The sequence below is a fragment of the Oreochromis niloticus genome, linkage group LG10, assembly GCF_001858045.2.
Source record: "Oreochromis niloticus isolate F11D_XX linkage group LG10, O_niloticus_UMD_NMBU, whole genome shotgun sequence".
Lineage (NCBI taxonomy): Eukaryota > Metazoa > Chordata > Actinopteri > Cichliformes > Cichlidae > Oreochromis > Oreochromis niloticus.
The window spans coordinates 8,018,594-8,039,541 of NC_031975.2; the positions used below are offsets into that span (position 1 = coordinate 8,018,594).

Genomic DNA, 20,948 nt, shown 5'->3' on the forward strand with positions numbered 1-20,948 from the left:
GCTCATCTGCATCATAATACAGCTTTTAGCTTGCACTCTGTTGCTTTGTACAGCTGAATCCAACTCTGATCCCAGATGGTTTCCAGAAGCTCTTACGTCAGTCTGGGCTTTGCACCTACTAGTACAGTAAAAATGCATTAACCTCCACTGGCCTGCATTTGGCTCGAGAAAAGCCGGAGAGTGGATGAGAGGGAACTTTAATGCTAGCCAATGAAAAAAAAAAAGATCCCAGTAAAAGCTTACATTAATTTTCTTAATTGATTTGCTCCAGTAATGGTCACCCGCCATCCCAAAAGCCATCGACATTATCATCACCAGTGCTGACACAGGAAATAGTAGATATGACATCTAAATATGACAACCTATTTCATATTGGCAATGCCTTAGGAGAGACTGACAACTATGTTATCTCTTGAGAGAAAGTACACGAGTGACACATGAGGAGCACTTTGACATTGTAACAGTACACCGTATATTGGAGATTCTCCATTTTATTACCCCCTTTACACTTCTGAATTCAGACTATATAAAAGATTTTAAAAACTAACAAAAATCTATACTCACTAGTCATCATTTAACAGCAACCTGACTGTACCTGTTCATCTGAAATGCATTAAAGCTGACATCATTTATCAGATACGTAGATTCCTCTTTATTCTTTCACACACAACGCAGGGTGTGAAAGCCTCACATGCAAAAACAAACAAAAGCCCCATATACTAAATATGCTGTTTTGCTTTTATGTGTTTATGAACTCCATTCACATTCACTTCAGTGTCCTTCTCACCAAAAGAGGAAGATTTCACTGCACAATATGCGAAAAATTTGCGGGTCAGAGGAATGTGAAATATGTGCAGTGGGATTAATTGCAGGCACAATAATCAACAGGAGATTCAACTGATATGCTGCTGAGAAGATAACAAGGGCATTTTAATTTTGGTGGTAAAACACTGTCTCCAAGATTAATTAACTGTCCTTTGTTTTGATTAATTAGTCCTGAGGACCTGATTGAACTATTGCAAAGGACACTTCAATTCCGTCTGCCACATCTGGCATGAGGAAATATAAAGGTCGTACGTAATGCTAACTGGCAGAATGTTTGTTTTAATTGTGGTTTATCACTTTATATCTTTGGTAGTTTGTTCATCTCTTTTTTTAAAATTAATTAGACTAAACCAAGTCAACGACTAAAACCTGAGAAAACAGCTGACTGGCAACAAAGATGGAGTGAATGCCAGGAGCCCAGCTGGCATTTAAAAAAAACAAAAAAAGAAAAAGAAAAAAAGAAACACTACTATATATGCTTTAAACATCCACAGACTGAGCAGAAAAGTTAGATGTAACTGGAAAGTGAGGTCAGTGAAGATTCTCTTAAAACTCCATTCTTTCTAATGACAGGCATGGAGAAACTTAATTTGTTAGAGACAAGATTAATTATATAGAAGTCTAAAAAAGATAAAATAAAACTTCACTCAGCAAGTAGTTTCTTAATATGTCTTACGTCTGAATCACAAGTTTCATTTATAGTTAAACGAACACTTAAGTTGAGCATGATTCACAACTATTTTGTGGCGGATCAGTTGCTACTCTTTCCAATAATATAAGACAAAATGCCTTTAAAATAAGAGTCCACAAACCAGTGGGAAATTTAGTGGTGATCTATGGTTAACCCATCAACTTCTTCCAACTGGACTTAAATCATTTTTTAAAGCAAAGTTATGGGGAATATAGCAATTAGAGCTATTCTTTGGTGGTTAGTAGGCCACTGTCCCCAGAAGAAACTACAGTACATATTACAGATACAATGCATTGCTCGCTACTTCAACATAACCCACCCTGGTACTCTGGATCTGAAGGCTGCCATGTTCCAGAAGGGAAAACCTTGTGTCCTTTCCAAGCAGATTTGCCCCATTCTTCCGCCAAGTGATTGTAGGCTCTGGGTCCCCAGACGCCTGACACCTGAGTAGGGACATGCCTCCCAAAGCCTGAGTTTGGTTGGATGGGCCCTGCCGGATGATTGGTGGTGGGCGATCCTTCAGCGCTGAGTATAACAATCAAGAATCCGGTGTTATTATTTAAATGTTTTGCTAACATTGTAATTTGAATGTCATAGTCTTGGCAAGAAACATGCAACTGTTTTCTTGGTAGTTATCAGATTTGTGGGAAAAATACATGACCTTATCACAAGGTGTTAATTTGTGATTGCAATAATTATATTTGTGGTTGCATGCCCGAGAAGTTAAGGTTCAATCTGACGGATTTGTTGTGAGAGGAACTGACTGTTTTGTGAGCCTTTTCCACAGTAGGGCGGAGTGTTCATGGCACTGCATCACACCTTTGAGTTTTAATTACTAGGTGAGGATTAACGATGCTTCACCCGTGGTGCTAATTACCATACCTTCTTTATAACACCTCTCAGCACATTCATGCCTGTCCTCTCTCTTTCCACTGTGACTCATGGCTCTATCTCCACCCTTTTGGCAAGTGCCCCACAAACACACATGAACGAAACTCAGAATTAGCATGCCAAGCAGAACAACAATACATCTCTTTTAAAGCTTTTTAGAGCATGTTATATCATCCAGAAAACAGCCTCTGCACTCTCAAACAGTAATTTCGGTAGTGTTGAATCTCTCTAGGCCTTGTAACTATCCCTCGCTTCCAATTTCCTCACCGCTGCTCTCCACTGTTATCAGGGCTGTCTCCATTCACACAAGTGTTTACAGCAGGCTCCCCCTGCCTTATCTTTCATCACACCTCCTTCAGGACAATGAGCAATACAGCAACCCAAGCAGAATAGCAGAAAAATCAGGTACAACTAGGTGCAGCATAGTGTACAGTAAGCAGAACCGCATGTGATTTTCAGAGAGGTAAATTGTTTGCATATATATGGCAATATTATCACGTTGTGTTGTTAAAAAGTATATATTAAGGTTTAACTTAGATGTAAATGTGAACATTAAATAAATGGGAAGATGCCACTATTACTTTTTCTAGTTCAACACGAAATTAGTTTATGTATTATCTAACAAAAGACGCTCTAGCAAACTTTTTCTAATATTACATTTGCTGTAGAGCATGCTCTCATTATCCCAAGTGATTATGGTATAAACAAAAATATGATATTGCTGTTCCTGATTTAGTCTGCTCTGTGAAAAATGCAATCATACTCACAAACCTTGGTGACAAAAGTAAAAATTACAATATTGCTTTCCAAGGTTGTTACAGGGATGCAAGAGAACACTCTCCAGTATTAGTCCCTGTTGCTACTTATTGAACTGTATCAAAACACTAATTACTGATTATGCATAAGAATATCAATTTCTACACTGCTGGTCCAGGTTGGTACTCTTCAATCAAACATCACAGCTAAAAAAAACATAGCTAAAGTTATAGCTATACTTACATAGATATAAAGTACTTTTACACTCAAACATTTATGGCATATTAGAGAAACCAGCACTTCAGAAAATCCTTATCTAGTGGACACATACAGTATGGTAGCTGATCTTACAAGCTTAGTGCATGCTACAAAACGATACAATTCAAGCTTCCAAACATCCCAGGCGTCACGCCAACTCTATCCATCTTTGTTTTCAGCCATCAGTCAAAGGAATTTCTCCTATCCCTTGCGCTCTACACCTTACATTTTGATATTTATCCATCTCCTCTGAGTGACAGAACAGAAGTCATTTCCTCTCCAAAAAAACACTTCAACAGATGCTAATTTAATAATGTGTGGGAGAAAAAGCCAAGAAACAAATGGGGAGAAGGGCATAAACAGCTCCCAGCTGGCAGCAGCTCAGCACTTAATGCTGACATTAAAGCTTTGTCAAAAAAAAAAAAAAGCGTTGCGTCTCTCCATGAAGTAGATCGTTTTATTTTACATGTTTTCAGTCTTTAAAAAAGTAAGGTGCAAATGGAAAGGTTCATTGTCAGTGGCTGGCTTTTAGAAGATACAGATGCATCTTTGCCAGTAAGTGTGGGCAGATAAATTATCTTTGATACAGTGGTGTTCAGTGTTTGAGTAATGTTATAAGCTATATGAGCCCCATCAAAATAATAAACATCGATGAGACTCTTAAGTTATGCACGATGTTATTATGCCGATATACTTTGCACAACATTGCGAAATCACTGTAACTTCAGGAAGCAAAGTTTTCTTTAACATCTCTCATGTTTCTTTTATCCTATTTGCTCTTTAATCCTGCTAAACTGTGTATATATAAATTGCATAACTAGATATTTTCCTTCACAGGTAAACATTTTCTCTCTCTGTGAGGAAGGTGTCTGCTATATCTACTCTCGTCTTACCGTCTGCTACTTCAAGCTGGGCCTTGGCCATGATGCTTCCGGCCACAGTGAGGGCTTGGCAGATGTAGTACCCCGCATCTGAGCGCTGTACAGGAGAGATGGTCAACTCTCCATTCACAGACACAGACACACGGCTGTCTCCTTGTGCTTGCTGACTGGGGAAAAGCAGATCCTATTGGGAGGGACAGTGGGGAGACATGTAAATAAACTAGATCACATACTTGTTTAGTAGCGCAAAGGTTTGGTTCATATTAACACGATAGCATCACACAGTTGATGCAGATTTGTCAGCTCCACATCCATGACACAAATCTCCTGTTAAACCATACTGCAAAAGTGCTCTGTTGGATTGAGATCTTGTGATGCCATTTGAGTACAGTGAACTCTTTTTAATGTTCCAGCATCCTGCTGGAGGCAGCCATCAGAAGATGGGTATACTGTGGTCATAAAGGATCGACATGGTCAGCGAGTAGACTCAGGTAGGCTGTGGCATTTAAACAATGTTCAGTTGGTACTTAGGGCCCTAGTGTTTGCCAAGAGAATACCTCACACACCATTACACCTGCAGCCTGAGTCACTTAGCCAAGGCAGGATGGATCCTGCTTTCATGTTATTTATGCCAAATTCGGACCATACAATCTAACTGTCCCGGCAGAAATTCAGACTCATTAGACCAGACAATGGAATTCCAGTGGTATCCAAAATTGGACAATGTTGAGCCAGTGAAAATTGTAGCCTCTGTTTTGTGTTTCTCTGGTGTGGTCTTCTGCTGCTATAGTCTGCTTCAAGATTCAAAATGTTGTGCATTCAGTGATGCTCTTCTGCATAATTTAGCTGTAACAAAACAACCTTATCTGACTAACTGTTGCCTTCCTTGTCAGCTGGGAGTGGTCTGGCTATTCCACTCTGACCTCTAACATCAACAAGGCATTTTTTTTCTCTCAAAGAACTGCCACTCACCGGATATTTTTGGATCATTCTCTGTAAATCCTAGACACAGTTGTGTAAGAAAATCCCAATAGATCAGGGTGTTGTTGCTATTCCAGCCTGTCTGGCACCAACAACCGTGGCAAAGTCACTTAAATCTAATTTCTTCCCTATTCTTAAGCCTGGCTTGAACTTCAGCAGGTCATCTTGACCATGTCTACAAGGCTAAATGCATTGAGTTGTTGACATGATTAGATTAGATATCTGTGTTAAAGAGCAGCTAATCATGTTCATGTAATTAAGTGGACTGAGTGAGTGTTCTGGCAATGCTCGGGTCATGTGTTTAGCTCCCCAGTGGTCGAATATGATGATACGCACTATTCCTGATAGTTATAGGTATTATTAATTATTTCAAAATTATTCTTCAGACCAAAACAACATCAACACATGCTTTCAATATACTTGAATATTCACTCCCCTGTGTACAATTCGGTTAGAAAAGTGGGTCAATGTCTCTTTCCTACAAGGTCTGAATAGCTGTTTACCACAAGAGTGCTAATTCTACTGTGATAACCTGAAGTCATGGTCATAAAACTGAGGCATCAGCGTTGTCCATTTCTGCACCCTAGGCAGACAAGCTGATGGGCAGGAAAGGACATTAGCCTGCTTTCATTATGTCTAATGACTCTAATGCAGTACATGACATTGTCTCTTGCTAAGTGAATTGGCTAGTCAGACCAGCGTAGATTGATGATAAATGACCACTTCATTATATGCATGTGGAACAGAACCGCACTGCTTTCTATTGGCTTGTTCCATTTAGTCAGATTTTGACCATTTTTTGAAAAATTATTATGATAGTTGTGGAATCGATGCCTGTATAGGAATGCAAGCCTCAAAGAGAAATGTACACCACCCTACAAAAAAATAAAAATAAGTAAATATCGTTCAAATCACAGTCTCCATCCTTACCTGGCTCCCTTCTCTTTGCCAGAAGACAGTGGGTTGAGGTTTTCCTCTGGTCTCACAGGGAAAGGTTGCTGTTCGTCCTTGAGCGACTATTTGGTCACGGGGACGCACCACAAACTGAGGTGCCTCTGAGTTTAAAAGCAAAATAAACCATAAAACAACTGCAAAGCAATTTTACAGAATTCTGCTTGTGTTTTCATCAGGACTCCAATTAAACTTTCAAAGTAAAATCCATGAACTGGACGTCCAGCTGCTAATTAAAGGGATTCATGCACTGGGTCTTACTCACTGAAAAGCTATACAGCTAAAATGAGCTAAATCCAGCTGCCAAAGTATCAGGATATTTAATAATAACTCGTTAGAGTGCCCATATATCTTCATTTTTTTCTAAATAAGGCACATCTCACATAACTGTAACTCTTTTTTTTTTTCTTCTTAAAGTGACGTGGTAAATTTAAGGACTACCGGAATAAATCAGTGGTTGACTGAAACAGCCTATATAATGCATGTCTAAAATTAGTTTGATGGTTGCGTTTGTGGAATGCCACAACGGTACATGCATACTGAACAGGTGTGTGATTAAAAACAAAGAGCAGCGCATGCACAATGGGATCAGCTCTTACTTACCAACGGGGCGAGCTGATGACACAACAATGGTGTGAGTGAGATTTACACACAACACAGAGAGAAGGAAAGCAGAGGAGTAGAACAGAGGGGACAGAAAAAAAAAAAGAAATTAATGAAAATCAGAGATGAATGAGATGGAGTTGGGTTTCCATCCATGAAACTCAGGGACAGGGAGGGTAAAAACCAGTCACCAAAGCAGGTGATGACGTGGACCTTAAGGAAATAGTACCTTGTTGGTGTTTGTGAGATAAGAAACTGATGGCAAAAACTGCTGAACAGTTATATCGCTAATGATTTATGTTTTAAGACTAGCAGATTTGCAAACTTAATAGATCTGTTGGTAGATCGAAAGTCATGTAAATGAAATGGATCATTGATGAGGGCAGGCTGATTAAAGATGAGATATGTTGTATACATTATGCTGTGTTTTCTATGCATTTGTTGTTAAGAAGTTAAGAAGATAATTTTAGGTGATTCCAAATCAGCTGCACTTGCCTTGGAAGGTCAGAATATGGGCTGAGGTAATGTAATCCTTTTGAATCCATAATTCAGACTTCAGACCTCCCTAACTGTTTGTTTTTAGGCATTTTTTTCTACTCTCGGATATTTGTGATGTCATTTAGCGCAGATAATCTTAATATGGTTAATTAAGACACACAGGTCTGGTTGTGGACACAGCATCTGCCTTCCATTCAAACCTTTTTGGTTATGTTTCGTTAAGAAAGTTGGCTTAAAGTGAGGGGAAGGAGAGCTAAACCAGCTCATTTTAGGCAGTGGAGAAAATACACCAAGGACAAGTACAAGAAAAATAAGGATTATTTTGATGCGTGAGTCACGTGACGCTACATCAGTAGAGTCCAGGAACAAAATTGTGGAGTGTATGCAAATGAGTATCCCCTTTTAGCTCTGTCAACAATGTTTTTTCATACATAAAAAAAGAAGGAAAGAACAAAAACGAAAAACAGAGATAATGTAATTGGTCCAAATTTGGCTTAATTTTTGCTTGAGCTTTTCAAATATGAAACAGCTTCTTCCCACTGATAAGGTGTAAATATGGAGTGAGTGGCTGGATGGAGAATTAGCCCCCCAGGAGAGGTCATAAAAGTTCACTTAAAGCTGGTAAGATTGTTCATATCTGGCGCCTAGCTGGAGATCTAGAGCAATCAACTACATCAGCCCACTGTATGAAAGAAAAGCTGAGGCCAGGCCTAGCCTTTCAGCAGGGGGGCAATAATGCTCATAAAGTGGGCAATAAAGGACTGATTGTCCTGTGGCCTGCTTTGGGAGATACAAAAAAAAAAGTATCAGGGATGGGTTATGAGCTTTGCCAAGTGTGAGTCCACAACCAGTTACCCACCTCTGATAGTCAGATAGGCGGAGGCCTCTGCTTTACCCACACGGTTCTCAGCGAGGCAGGTGAAGGTTCCCTGATCACTCACTGATGCTTTCTTTATCCTCAAAAGGAAGTCGTCTTTTTCATATCTAATGTCATACCTGGTGACAGAGAGGAACAGTGACAGCAAGTCAAGTAACATCCCCAGCTGATTTAATAAAGCTGGATGCATGATAACGGTTATATGCAAATTAAAAATATCACTTTTAAAGTGTAGTGTAAAAACAACAAACAAACAATGATATCAAATCGCTGTTGTATAAACTACCGTGTGATGTTTCAGATGGAAGCTTTAAAAGGGTTGTGTCTTTTTTTGATACATTAAAGGCAGATTTTCTAAGGCAATTTCTACAGTGCTAGAAAAAGGGAAGTAATTATACTGCGATGAATGCATGGCAAAATGAAAGGTGCTTTCAGCTGGAACCCTGACTGTTCCACTTTTTCAATATTTATAATGACGAACCACCCACTGTGGTGTGGGCTGTGCAGTATACTTACTATGCCGTGTGTGTGTGTGCCTAAGTGTATGAGTGTGGAAGAGAGCAACGAAAAAAGACAGAAAGGCAGAGAGAGAGGGAGAGAGAGAGAGAGAGAGAGAGAGAGAGAGAGAGGAAGAGATAGACAAACAGTCTGAGAATAAGGGAGTGGCATAGTCTGACAAACAGAGTATGATGAATGAGCTGAGCAGTAAGAAATGACTAATTCATAGAGATGTTCCATGCATCAGTGTGTATCCACCAGTGCAGCATACTGTAAGTCAGCATCACTGAAGTTGGAGTGAGAGGAACATCTAAGCTACCAGAGTTTAGATAAGTGCCTCATAGGGGCTACAGACAGAATGAGTAAAGGAGCAAGGAGTCGGGCTCTCCCTCTCTCGGGTCCCTTTTGGCGTGAGCGATCCTGTGAAATTGTCTAGCCAGCCATACTGATTCAAAGATGGGAGACAAGTCGAGCAGAGAAATGGCACAAGGGGTGAGAAAAAGTCACATCAGAAATAGCTCTTCCAAAGGGTGTGTGCGGAATATCGATGGGAGTTGTGGGGTCTGTCCAGAGTCTGGTGAGGACTCCATTCACAGCACATCCCTGACCCAGATACAGACTTCCCAGGAGGCTGGTGGGTTTCGGAAAAGAATGAAAGAAGTTGAAGGAGGGAAGTGAGGCGAGGTAGGCCTGAAAGTAGGACATGTTTCTGGAGTCAGGGGGTACTGAGGTACAGGGCATAACATAGGTAAGCAGACAGACTGCCAGACATAGGGCGGCAATCAGTTGTTATAGTCTACCTCAAAATATAATCTAACACAGAGGCACTTTATAGCGTGTTAATGGCTTGCACCATGTTTATTTCTTTTTTAAAATAATGCCATTAATCAGCATTCATTTCGACATGAATAATCGCATTTTTGTATAAAAAAGATGAACTACTATGTTTCAGCTAAGGAAAGCATACCCTTCAATGCTCTAATTAACTAATATAGCTGATTAATTTCGAAGCAGCTCCAAAAGAAATTGAAAACATCTCCAAGAACAAAACCTATAATTAATTTTGCATTACAGCTGCAAAATTGAATTTCAGAAGCAGTTCAGAGAAACAAATAAACTAGTTAAACAGTCATAACTATAGACTGCTGTTGCAATTAGCATAATTGCAGTGTACGTAGTGCTGTACTGGCTGATAGGCTGATAATATTTATAATGAAATAGTTCAGACAGAATGCTTGCCATGGTTGTTTTTTAATTTAATTAAATGTAATTGTCTGTTACAGTTTGTGATAAAAATCTGATTCATATCACATCTTGTAAAGTCCTTGAAAAATGCCTGAAATTACGAGCTGATGTAAGTTACATACTTCAGACAATGACAATTTATCAGTCTTCAGATTTCAAACTTCAGTTAGAAAAATGTAGTGACTGAATCACACTGTTTTTATACAGAGATCATATATTTAAAGCATATAAAGCATAAGACAAACAGTGATAGGCTAATAATAACTTTTAAAAATGAGCATTCTTATGGGATAACCGCAATTCGCATATGCATATGATGTGGTCTAAATGTGTGGAACAAATCGCAGGAACACTACATATTATAATGCAATCCATTGCAAAATTACCATAAACTGGATTAAAACATGACATGATTAAATAAACACCATTACAGCTGAATATCCAGTTACTAGGCTATTGTAGTTCGTTTCCTTTATACTATAGACAGTATATAGGATCCTATTATGTTTCCATCTCTTTTAGTACCTTTTGTGTCACAATTGAATTGTACAAAGCTGGCATTAGTAAAAAGAACACAAGGACAGACATTCATCTGTTTTTTGGCCGACATTATTTTTTGACAGACTAATTAAAGTCTCCCATGAGTATTACAGTATGTTAAAACTTCTTTTTCTGATGGGACTCATTAGCTCTGCTCAAACATTTATCTATTATCGTTTTAGCATCGATACACATTCACACAAACACGAACGCGCACATGGCACACAGACGTGCACTAAACACATTCAGTCACAGTCCTCACCTGCCACGAGGAATATCCACATCCTCTTTTTTCCATCGCAGCGCAGGCGGCGGGTCACCGTGGACTTGACACCTGAACTCTACGCTCTCGTCAACTAAGACCACCTGGTTCACTGGCCGTTGCACAAACACTGGTCTTTCTGGATGTCGGCAGGAAAGATAATACAGAGGCGAAATTTACTTTTGATATACTAATTAAATGATGTAGGTGCCAAAAAAAAAAAAGCTATGATATATTATTTTCTGAACCGAGCATATGTGCATGTCAGACTTCTTACCAAAAACTGAGAGCTGAGCTTTTTCACTATCTCTCTCCCCAACCATGTTGGCTGCCACGCACACATAAATCCCTGAATCACTCTTCTTGGTATTTGAGATGGTCAGCTTTCCTCCACGGACCTGAGGAAGAAAAGGCACCTGTAACTAGAATGAACCGGTTCAATACAAAGTCCTTTACCCCGTGACGGTTCCGGGTTAATGTGAGTAGCTGAGTATGTGATTTAGTGTATAGGTCGTGAAATAGCAAAGGAGTCCCCTCCCCAAGGGAATTAACCCACTGTGATCCTGTCATCCTTGAGGTCAAGACGAGTTTTATCTTTCCTCCAGAAGGTGGTTGGTTCGGGATGCCCACGTGGTGGCTGACACTCAAAACTGGCAGTCTCTCCAACTGCCACAACCACGTCCTGTGGATTCTGCCTGAAGTCATCACGCAACACTAAGAAATATAAAAAAAGAGAGCAATGGTCGTTACCATTTCTTTAAGAAAATCTACTTCAGGTCACTAGTTTAAATTTTCATTCAGATTCAGCTGTTCCATTATGTGAACCAAAAATTACCTTTAAGATTGAGCTGCCACAGGCTAACAGAACTCTATGACTTTTTTTTGTAATTTAAGAGTTCAAGGTAATTCTGTCAAGTAGACTGCCGCATGAGACAATCGCCCATCTATCTGTCTCCGATAATACAGCCATCACTCTGAGGGCATACTGAATGTATGGGCTCTGCAGATAAATGTAACACCATGTATATATCTAGGTGGGATTAGCAGTACAATGTGCAAAGGAAAGACACACCAAAACACAGAAAGAGACATGAAAGCAAAGCAAAACTATTAAAGACACACAAACAGGCAAGTCTAGATAAGAAGTAAAGTAAATGATCATGCATTAAAAATTTAAACTGTAATAAGTCTGACTACTTGAGGCTGAATCACTCAGTGTAAAAGTACCCGATAAAGCAAGTGAGCTACACTCTGGTAAGTGCACAAAAGACATTGGCATACGGACATAGACATCAGTCTATGTGACTCTATACTAGCAATGATCAGGTCAACATTGAAATACCTGATTGGGTGAGGTGAAAAACTCATCTTGAGATCTTGCTACAATGCAATGTTATCCTTTGAGTAGAATCTACACAAAACAACCCCGATTCCATGAGCTCACCCACTGCCTAGGACAACACAGGACACCACAGGACACCACAGTATCCTCCTAGAACTAAACACACTCAGCAGGTTCAATCTCAGGGTAACATGAATTATCCCGGCGCTTTAAAACTAATTTTTCTAGAAAACTTTGATAGTAAAGTACACACTGGCCTGAAATTCACTGGGTCACTAAATCATTAAAATTCATATTCTGGGAATTATGAATACTCCAAAAGCAGCACAGTAAAAACAGGAATAACTATCTTCATAAGTTTAATAGCCAGAACTTACTATTTACTCACTTGCTAACAATGAAAAATAGATACTATGGTTCAAAATGATATTAGGCATCCGTGTGTTATGGCTATGATGAAATTAGGCACCTTGAGATGATTGAAAATATTCACTCTCCAATTCATTATTGTGTTTGCTTTAAAACACTACCAAGCCGTATCAAAGGCTGCACAGTGGTCTCTTAAATAATTCAAACAGTTATTGAACATTTTCTCATACAAAATTGATGATTTTCAATGTTTTATGAAATTCATTATAATCATACATACATTTTCAGTGATATTTCTCGACATAAAATATACTAGCTTGACTGAATAAAGATTTTTTTTCTCTTTCTGAGACCTTGGATGACAACAACAGTTGGTAATGGGCCTGAGTTTTTCAGCAGACACAGGGTCAAACTTTGGTTTCTTAGAAAGAAGTTGAAACACTGCATATAGGAGTTAGGAGAGGTAGTGCAAATAGTGACTGGGGATACCAATTAGATCAAACTCTGTTGGTGGATGTCTATGAAATAAAAAGGGAGCAGGAACAAGGCCAGATTTAGAACCAAGGATAAAAATTTGTTTCAAAACAACATCTTTAACAGAGATGCTCACGTTATACTTGAAGTTATTTACTGACATGATATGCTATGACACCTGGATGAAGTATGGTGGTTAAAAAAATATGCCTTGTTTATTTTAATTTTCCGTCTAGGGACCTGTAGTTTATTAGAATGCCATTTATGAGCACATTCTCCTTTCTTCCTCTCTTGTCAACATTTTAATTTATCCACGGCAGCGATATCTGCTCTTGATTTTGTGCGTTCAAAGGATCGGAAACATCAAGGATTGTCAAGCAGTCCCTGTAAAAACCATGCATTTTGAACAGATGTATGTGATAGCTGCTGCTAAGTTAAAGGTTAATGCTTCAAAAACTCCCCAGTTCTGTCACAGTTGTTTTCCACATATCATTTTTAAAGCTAGTTTTTTTTTTTTAACTAACCACAGGATTGAGAGTACTGTAAGCCATCACTGAAATAACAGTTAAAAATAGATATCATGATCTGGTTCATGCAATGAGGTGTTGCCTCTTTACATTAACAGCGTTTGACGTCTTTTATTTATTTATTTATTTAACAAGTCTTGCTCTAGGCCTGTTTTAAATTACAAAGTGTGCTGTATGGCAACAATGACGATTTACAAAATTAAAAATAAATAAATGAATAAAAGGAAGTTTTCAAATTAAATAACTGTCTGTTGTTTAATAAAATTCTGCTGTTTCTAATTTTCAATGTGATGAATTAATGAAAAACTAGAGCACTTTATCATATCCCACACTAGATGATAGCCTGTGTTTGCTTTTCATCCACATTACTGCCATAAGCTATTCTGCTGATATACTGTAACATGAATTCCAAGTCCCAGAGGACACCTCTAGTGAAAAAGCAAATCAGGAAGGAGCCAACAGCCCTTTGGCCTAACTGTCAATCACATCCAGTAGCTAGAGTAAACGAGCTTCAGTCGCAGACACTACTTTGGCACAGACATATGCCTAGCTGGCTGTCACGTTGTACTATACGCTTAGTGACCCATTCCATGAAGGCAACACTGCACTCATCCAGTCACACAACTGCTTTCCTGTTTTTGTTTTGTCACATCAGAGATGCTTCTCTAACAGCTTGTCCCAAGAGACCGTGAAACCCAGACACACACAGGAATAACTGGAAAACCAGTTAGTTGAAGATGAAGTGAAAACCCAATTACAAGAAGTAAGGCAGGGGAAAAGGCAGTCTGTCTTAAACAAAGGTTGCTGTTTTAATGTAATGGTGGAGTTTATAACTGTCACACTATGCTGGCAATACCATAAAAAAGAAACATATTCTAGGCAGGATGTCTGGTGTCAGATACTAATCCATTATCAGCCACTTGCAGCTATACAGTATCTAAATCTAAAGTACCAAATTCTCCCTGTCTCAGTGTGAGCTTGGTCGAGCAGCCAAGAGCCGAAATGTGGAGGTCACAAGTCCAAGAGGAGTTTTGAAACATGAAGCACATTTATTTCTTCCTCCAAAAGACACAAGAAAACATATTTCTAGCCAAACCCTCCAGCCAGACACCAATTCATAATGCAACTAACATAATCTCTACTCTACTTTAATCCTATCTGGTGCATACCAGATAAAGAAAGCGTTTCTTGCACACACACAAAAATGCTCAATATTCACATAAAACCACTTCCAAAGCAATTTACAACATCTATCTATATTGACAATTCCCCAAATGCAAGTAAATATCAATCAAATAAATATATTAGTACATCTAAACAGTAACACTAAACACCCTTCTAACTAATACCCACTTGATATTACTTTCCAGGAAATAATAAAAGGCTGTAGTGGGCCCAGGCTTCTGCTTGAACATATTGAGACCGAGGAAGAGGCAGAGGTAAATTTGTGTAATGGATGGATTACATTGTAGTGCTTTTGTGCCAGTAGCTGGGCAGCAAATATCTATGTATCAATTACTCCCATTATTAATAGCAATGTTCTGTGGTAACTGAATATAACTAGCAGGTACATTCTGATACACTGTACCTATTGTCTCTGGGCTATTTTTACTTGTGATGCCGCCACACATGATTTAAAATAACAATTTATCTATTGATTTACTTTGGTTTGCCATGAATGGTGCACACAATCAGTTTTGTCTGAATAGTTTTGAAAGAGAGTAACTTACAATTTCTTGATGATGGGCTACTGCAAACTTGAAATTTGGTCTCATTCATAAAGGCTGCATAGTTACAAATTATGCACTTTTAGGTGCAGCGTAGTAGTGCAGTGGTTAGCACTGCTGCTGCACTGTAAGAAGGTTCCTGGTTCAATCACCTGTCAGTGTTCAGTTACTCTGGCTCCTTCCCACAGTCCAGAGATATCTAAGTTAGGTTAATTGTTGATTCTAAACTTTTTGACGTGAGATACTTAAAGTGCATGAGTAAAACCAGAGAAGTGCTATTTAAATGCCAGTCTGTGAACATTATCAGACTATACATAAAGCAAAATAATAAAGCCCAGCAGTCTGACTACTGCTTTCTCTCTCATACACTGAAGTAAATCTGTTTTCTTATATAGGAGAAATAAGATTGTCACAGTACACAGACTCGTCCTGTCTATTTCAAAGGATTCTGATTCCCTAACTTACACGAGGCAGAAAGAAGAAAATTGGTCTTTCTGTATGTTTCCTGAATTTCGCATGCTCACTTATTCTTTGTTCAAGGAACAAACATTTCTACACAGATATTACTGACACCCACTGAGAGGTCTAGGCAGGTTTCTGTGAGTGCTAAACTCAAACTTATGCGAGGAATAAGGTTAAGGTGATGTTAATCTGTTGATCTTAAATGTGGAACCCCTGTGGAGGCAGCATCCATGCGTAGGCTGTTGTCAGATGGTAATTATTTCAGATGGTGGGCTGCCACCACTGCCTAATGTTGTCTGATTGAGTACTGCTCAATTATTCAAACAAGGCATTCAGAGGACTCACTCATTTGCCAGTTACATTTATCAAATCAGAAGGAGAGTGACTTGTAAATGGGCTTCATTTCGTGGCACAATGGGTGGTAAAAATATGTGACAAGGTAGAAGTATCTGAATACAAATAACTATACAGAGGCTCATTCTATGATTAACAGAAAAAGGGTGGTAATGTGGCAGTTGTAAATTCTGAGATATTCCATCTCACTGTTTTGATTTCTTGAGACTCTCCACAGGCTCACTCTACAGCTGAATTTCATTACAGCATTTCACCAGCACATCAAATCTGTGAAGATCCCACTTGAGCACTGGATGCATGTTGCTCAGTTTGCAAGCTGCCCAGATGACTCAGAAATAGAAAATCATCTCCATTTTGTCACAAGTACATGGATTTAAAGCAGTATTTATTGCCTTACAGCAGGTGATGTTTCAAAACATGCCTTGCTCTATACAGACAGGGCATTTATTAGACGCTGCATTATCTGGTACTACTACTGTCTCATGTACCCATTAGGCATGCATACATTTACTGCAGAGTCTATCTCCAACAATGCACATCAGCTTAATATTAGTCATAATGCATCCCTTCTGAAAACAAAATGCAATGTTGATATTTGTATTTTAGCTACACCTATCTGTAAAACTACTGAGATATTTTGCTAATTTCAGGGCTCACATAGCATGCTAATAAATTAAAAGGTGTGCCGGGATACTAAAAGGATTGCAGCGCAGCCATTCTATATTTAGCCAAAGTCCTTATAATGTCTCTGATATAGGTGAGGTTGATAATGTTCACTTGAAACCCACAAAGTAATGTTCACACAGACAAGTCTGACTAATGAGAGTGGCTGTCCATTAACCTTAGGTGGCTGAATGTTCTCTTTTAAACTCCTCGAGAAGATACAGTAGAATTTAGTGCGGATAACCTTTTTCATGGTGCACAAATCAGTTCAATTCAATTTTATTAATATAGTGGCAAATCACAACAGACACCTCAAAGTGCTTTATATTGTTAGGTAAATACCTACTATACCCACAATACCAGACCACTAGATGAGTTCAAATATACAATTTAGAAACAGCAGCTGCACTGAAAGCTGTTTAGAAATGCATTTAGCTTTTATTAGTCATGAATCCATAACTAATAAAATTGATTTTATTAAGAAAAAGTTAGCCCAGAGCAGCTCAATTAGATAGCTAGATAGGTGAGGTAATGATGTAGATATGTAAACTGGGAGGTTTATTCTGCGTATTTAAAATATCTGAGAAAGATCTTTCAGGTCAATGTAAGAAAATGCAGATTGCATTTTTTTTAAATCATTGTGGACCTGCTAGTCGACTCATTTCAGAGCGGTAATTAATCATAAAAGGCATTTGTACAATATACACAGTGACAGATGGTGACTGTGTATATTTAAATTACAAGCAAATTAACACAGGAAGAATTCTGTCTCATTTCCTAACATATAGTGTTTAGAGTGCCTTTATGAGTCAATGTTATATAAACTGCTGTGATAGCAGCGCTATACCTCAGGAGCAAAAAGAAAACGAATATGTGTACAAAGTATATGACTAGTGAGGAAAGATGAAGATAGTAACATCTGAGTTGTTGTGTGTAACAGATGGCTGGATTTCCATTTGGGACTCACAGATGCGGTGAAGAAATGAGGTGCTTCATGTAGACAAAGCTTGACACATACAGTCAACATATTATACATTCAGGTTTAAACAGCATATCAGCCTTTATTTATAGAAATGGTTATAGCAGCTCTATTTCTGTGAATACATTGTATTTGAGCATCAGGAAAATCATACTATTGTACAGCCTTTTTGCAGTCAATGATCCAGTGTCCACAAACAAACTACAGCCGTGCCATTTCTTGTGACAGAGGTCTACTACATTTTTGTTTTCTTTTTCAAGTTTGCTTGAGGTTTTTTTTTTTTTGAACAAGATAGCCTGTAGGGACATGTCATGTTCTCAGCAGCAGTCAAGGATGTCCCATATCTGTCACATGCATAATATCTACACTGACATACACGCACATATACACATAAACAAACAGAAAAACAGCTGCCCTGTTCCTATATCACAAACTGTGCTGATGACCACAACACATCATCACTGTTCAAGAGATAGAAACAGAAACCAAGACAGTTATGCCGACACGCACTCAGGGAACAGGGACAGGGAACATGGAGTCAAGAAGGCTATTTGCATCGGGCATTTTTTTGAATAAATAAACAACTTAGCATGTCTGTGCCCTAAAAAAGTCATCAGTAATCAGTCAGGACTAAGATCAGCAGGGAGATGAGGAACATTTACACAATGTCCCCTGAGGCTAACAGCCCAGTACAAACGTACATTACCTATTATAAATCTGGCTTCCCAACAGGAAGACACAACATGAGTAAATTAAGCCCCCCTTCTTTATATAAACAACACGGTAGCCTGAATATAGAACTATATACATTTGAATTTCTGCCATAATTGCAAGGTATAAGAGTATCGATGACATCAAATGTAGCAGAAAATAACAGACTGCATTGGCTTGAAGCCTTATTGGTATCTCTACACACTTTCCAAGTATAATTTGTATTCCTGACAGCTCCTTAAATATGTATGTGAAAATCTTTATTTAATTAATCTATACTTATTAGTGCACATTACTATTAAGTCCAATTATGACCCAATTTTATTTCCATTCTCGCAACATTAATATAGAGGGGGAAGACCAGGAGGTACATAGTAACTGAGGTCAGCAGCCTTCAAAAGTATATTCAGACAGCCCTAGCACCGCTTTGCTTTGCTTTTTTGGCATCATTAGTGTCAACACCAATTAGTGTCAATACGAGAGCTGAAAATAGATGAACGGTGAAATGTGTGTACGCCTGTGGCAACACAAAAATTTAGCAGAGTTTTAGTTGCAATTTAGTTTTTACTTTGACTTTAGCTAGCACAGGCAGAATTTAGTGAATGCTATTTTGAATCGCTGTTTTGTTTAAAATGCTCCTTCTTAGCGTCATTATTAACCATAAAAGGACATTTTACTCTTTCCCCCTTTTCAGCCAGATATGTGACACACACGACCACAGGGCACATTTTACCCATATCTTTACTCGTAACCTTTCTTTCCATGGAACGTTTGAGTGAGAGTTTACACCTCACGCTATAAAAATAGTCATTATGAAATCTTTGGCCTTTGAGTTAGGAACCAGTCAACCACCGTGAAGGGTTAAGAATAAATGCCCTATACCATTGTCATGTTTAATTAAACTCCGTTCTCTTGTCGTGTAAAGTAAATTGAAGTTGTGGATGGTATAGGAGGAATCACCCCTCCTCCCATTACCCACTCCCTCATCTCTCACTTGCTTTGCCTCTAGTTACTGTAACAGCATTCCCTCAGACCACATTTACACATCTATAATTAATTACTCCTGTCTGTATGAATTTCTTCACAAGAACACATTCCTTTATCTCTAAGAGTAACCTATGTAAATCTGCTTCTCCCTTCTCTCCAGAGTCACAGTTTCAATCTCATCTATATAAACTGCTAAATCCACATGCACTGTTGTTTGTACAACAGTGTTCAAACATTTGTGTGTGGCCTTAGTTTGTGAATTTGCATTTATGGAGACTTAATTCCAACCCATTCTTCCCAGTGTTCTATCTTTCTATTTGGTATCTAAAGATGAAGAAACCTGCCTTGATACTTCACTGTTAGTTATTGGAGAAAGAAGAAAAGTAAGGAGAGAACAAAATGGAAAAAGGCAAGATATATAAAAGGTCAATCACAATATTTTTTCTCAAAAACCATGGGTGTCATAGACCCTTAGAGCAATATTTTGAAGAAGTACAACATGAGCTGAAAAATGAGTCAGGGATCAGAATCTCGCATTTTATTCGCCTTGTTTCACTAAAGCAGTGGTCACCAAGGGGAAGAAACCTTACTTGCAGGCACTAGTTATATCTAACTGAATTTATGCACCCTGCTGTGTTTTATATTCATTGTTGTTGTTATCATCACAGTACTGCACAGGGTAAAAAGAAAAGCTATTGCAGACTTTTAAAAGTTAAAAAGGCTTGATCTTTTCTAGCAACCACTTTTTTCTCTTCACTTTTCTGATCACTACACCCTTGTCTGAGCTTTGGGAATGTTCACTGTCTGCCGTTTACACCAGTAGAATATATGCAGTTTCCAAACTGAGTTATGTGGGAAAAACTGAACTAAAAAAATGTCAGAGAATATCAGAAACAGAAAAATCCAGCTGAGATGCCATGATCTAAGCATCTGCACAATGATGTCCACCAGAGATAGTAGTAGTAGCCTATATATAGAAATATATGATTGAATTTGAGTAAATTATTGGAACAACTATGTAGGGCACAGCTCCTCAACTACAGCTGTCATTCAACACAAAAAAGAAAACTAATTAATATGATAATCTCATTTAAACACATTAACTGATGATATATGGGAGGTTTTGTTACTTTGATTGCACGGATTTGACCTTTGATCTCTAAATGAGAAAATTAACTGAATTAATCAAATATATATGAAGGGTGCTATATATCCGTGTTGATTACATGGATATATAACAGGCTAACAGAATATAAACTGATAGCCTGTAAAAAATGTACCTACCTACCATCTCATTCAGGTCTCTGAGTTCTCATCTCTGAATCTGAATACATAAACTGTAATGTTTCGGCTATGGCCATTTGAATTTTTGGAGTCAGATTTGGACAAGAGAGTAAAGTGCCAAGTCATAAGCTAATGGGACTTAGCTTGGTTAGCAAACTGTAGCCACAGACTGAATGGATGCAATATACGGACACAGATATCTGCTAGTTAGAAACAAAAACCAAAAATGCGCACTACACTTTTATATTAAAGATTCTCCCAAAACACCACAAACATGGGACAGAAGATGAATTCAGTGTCTCAAATTAGCCA

The 20,948-nt window shown here is 38.4% G+C and overlaps 1 protein-coding gene across 2 annotated transcripts in view; it reads right to left on the reverse strand.

Moving 5' to 3' along the window:
* LOC100701748 (roundabout homolog 2) overlaps positions 1–20,948 on the reverse strand; it is an 81,223-nt gene that overhangs the window by 23,359 nt on the left and 36,916 nt on the right. The window contains exons 3-10 of one of the 2 annotated variants that reach the window (XM_005471927.4): positions 11,314–11,471; positions 11,035–11,155; positions 10,758–10,896; positions 8,195–8,331; positions 6,838–6,849; positions 6,214–6,338; positions 4,315–4,486; positions 1,836–2,041 (exon numbers count right to left, since the gene is read on the reverse strand). In XM_005471927.4, coding sequence (XP_005471984.1) covers positions 1,836–2,041; positions 4,315–4,486; positions 6,214–6,338; positions 6,838–6,849; positions 8,195–8,331; positions 10,758–10,896; positions 11,035–11,155; positions 11,314–11,471 — 1,070 coding nt within the window. The remainder of the gene's footprint in view (positions 1–1,835; positions 2,042–4,314; positions 4,487–6,213; positions 6,339–6,837; positions 6,850–8,194; positions 8,332–10,757; positions 10,897–11,034; positions 11,156–11,313; positions 11,472–20,948) is intronic. The other variant, XM_005471928.4, reaches the window with a different exon arrangement.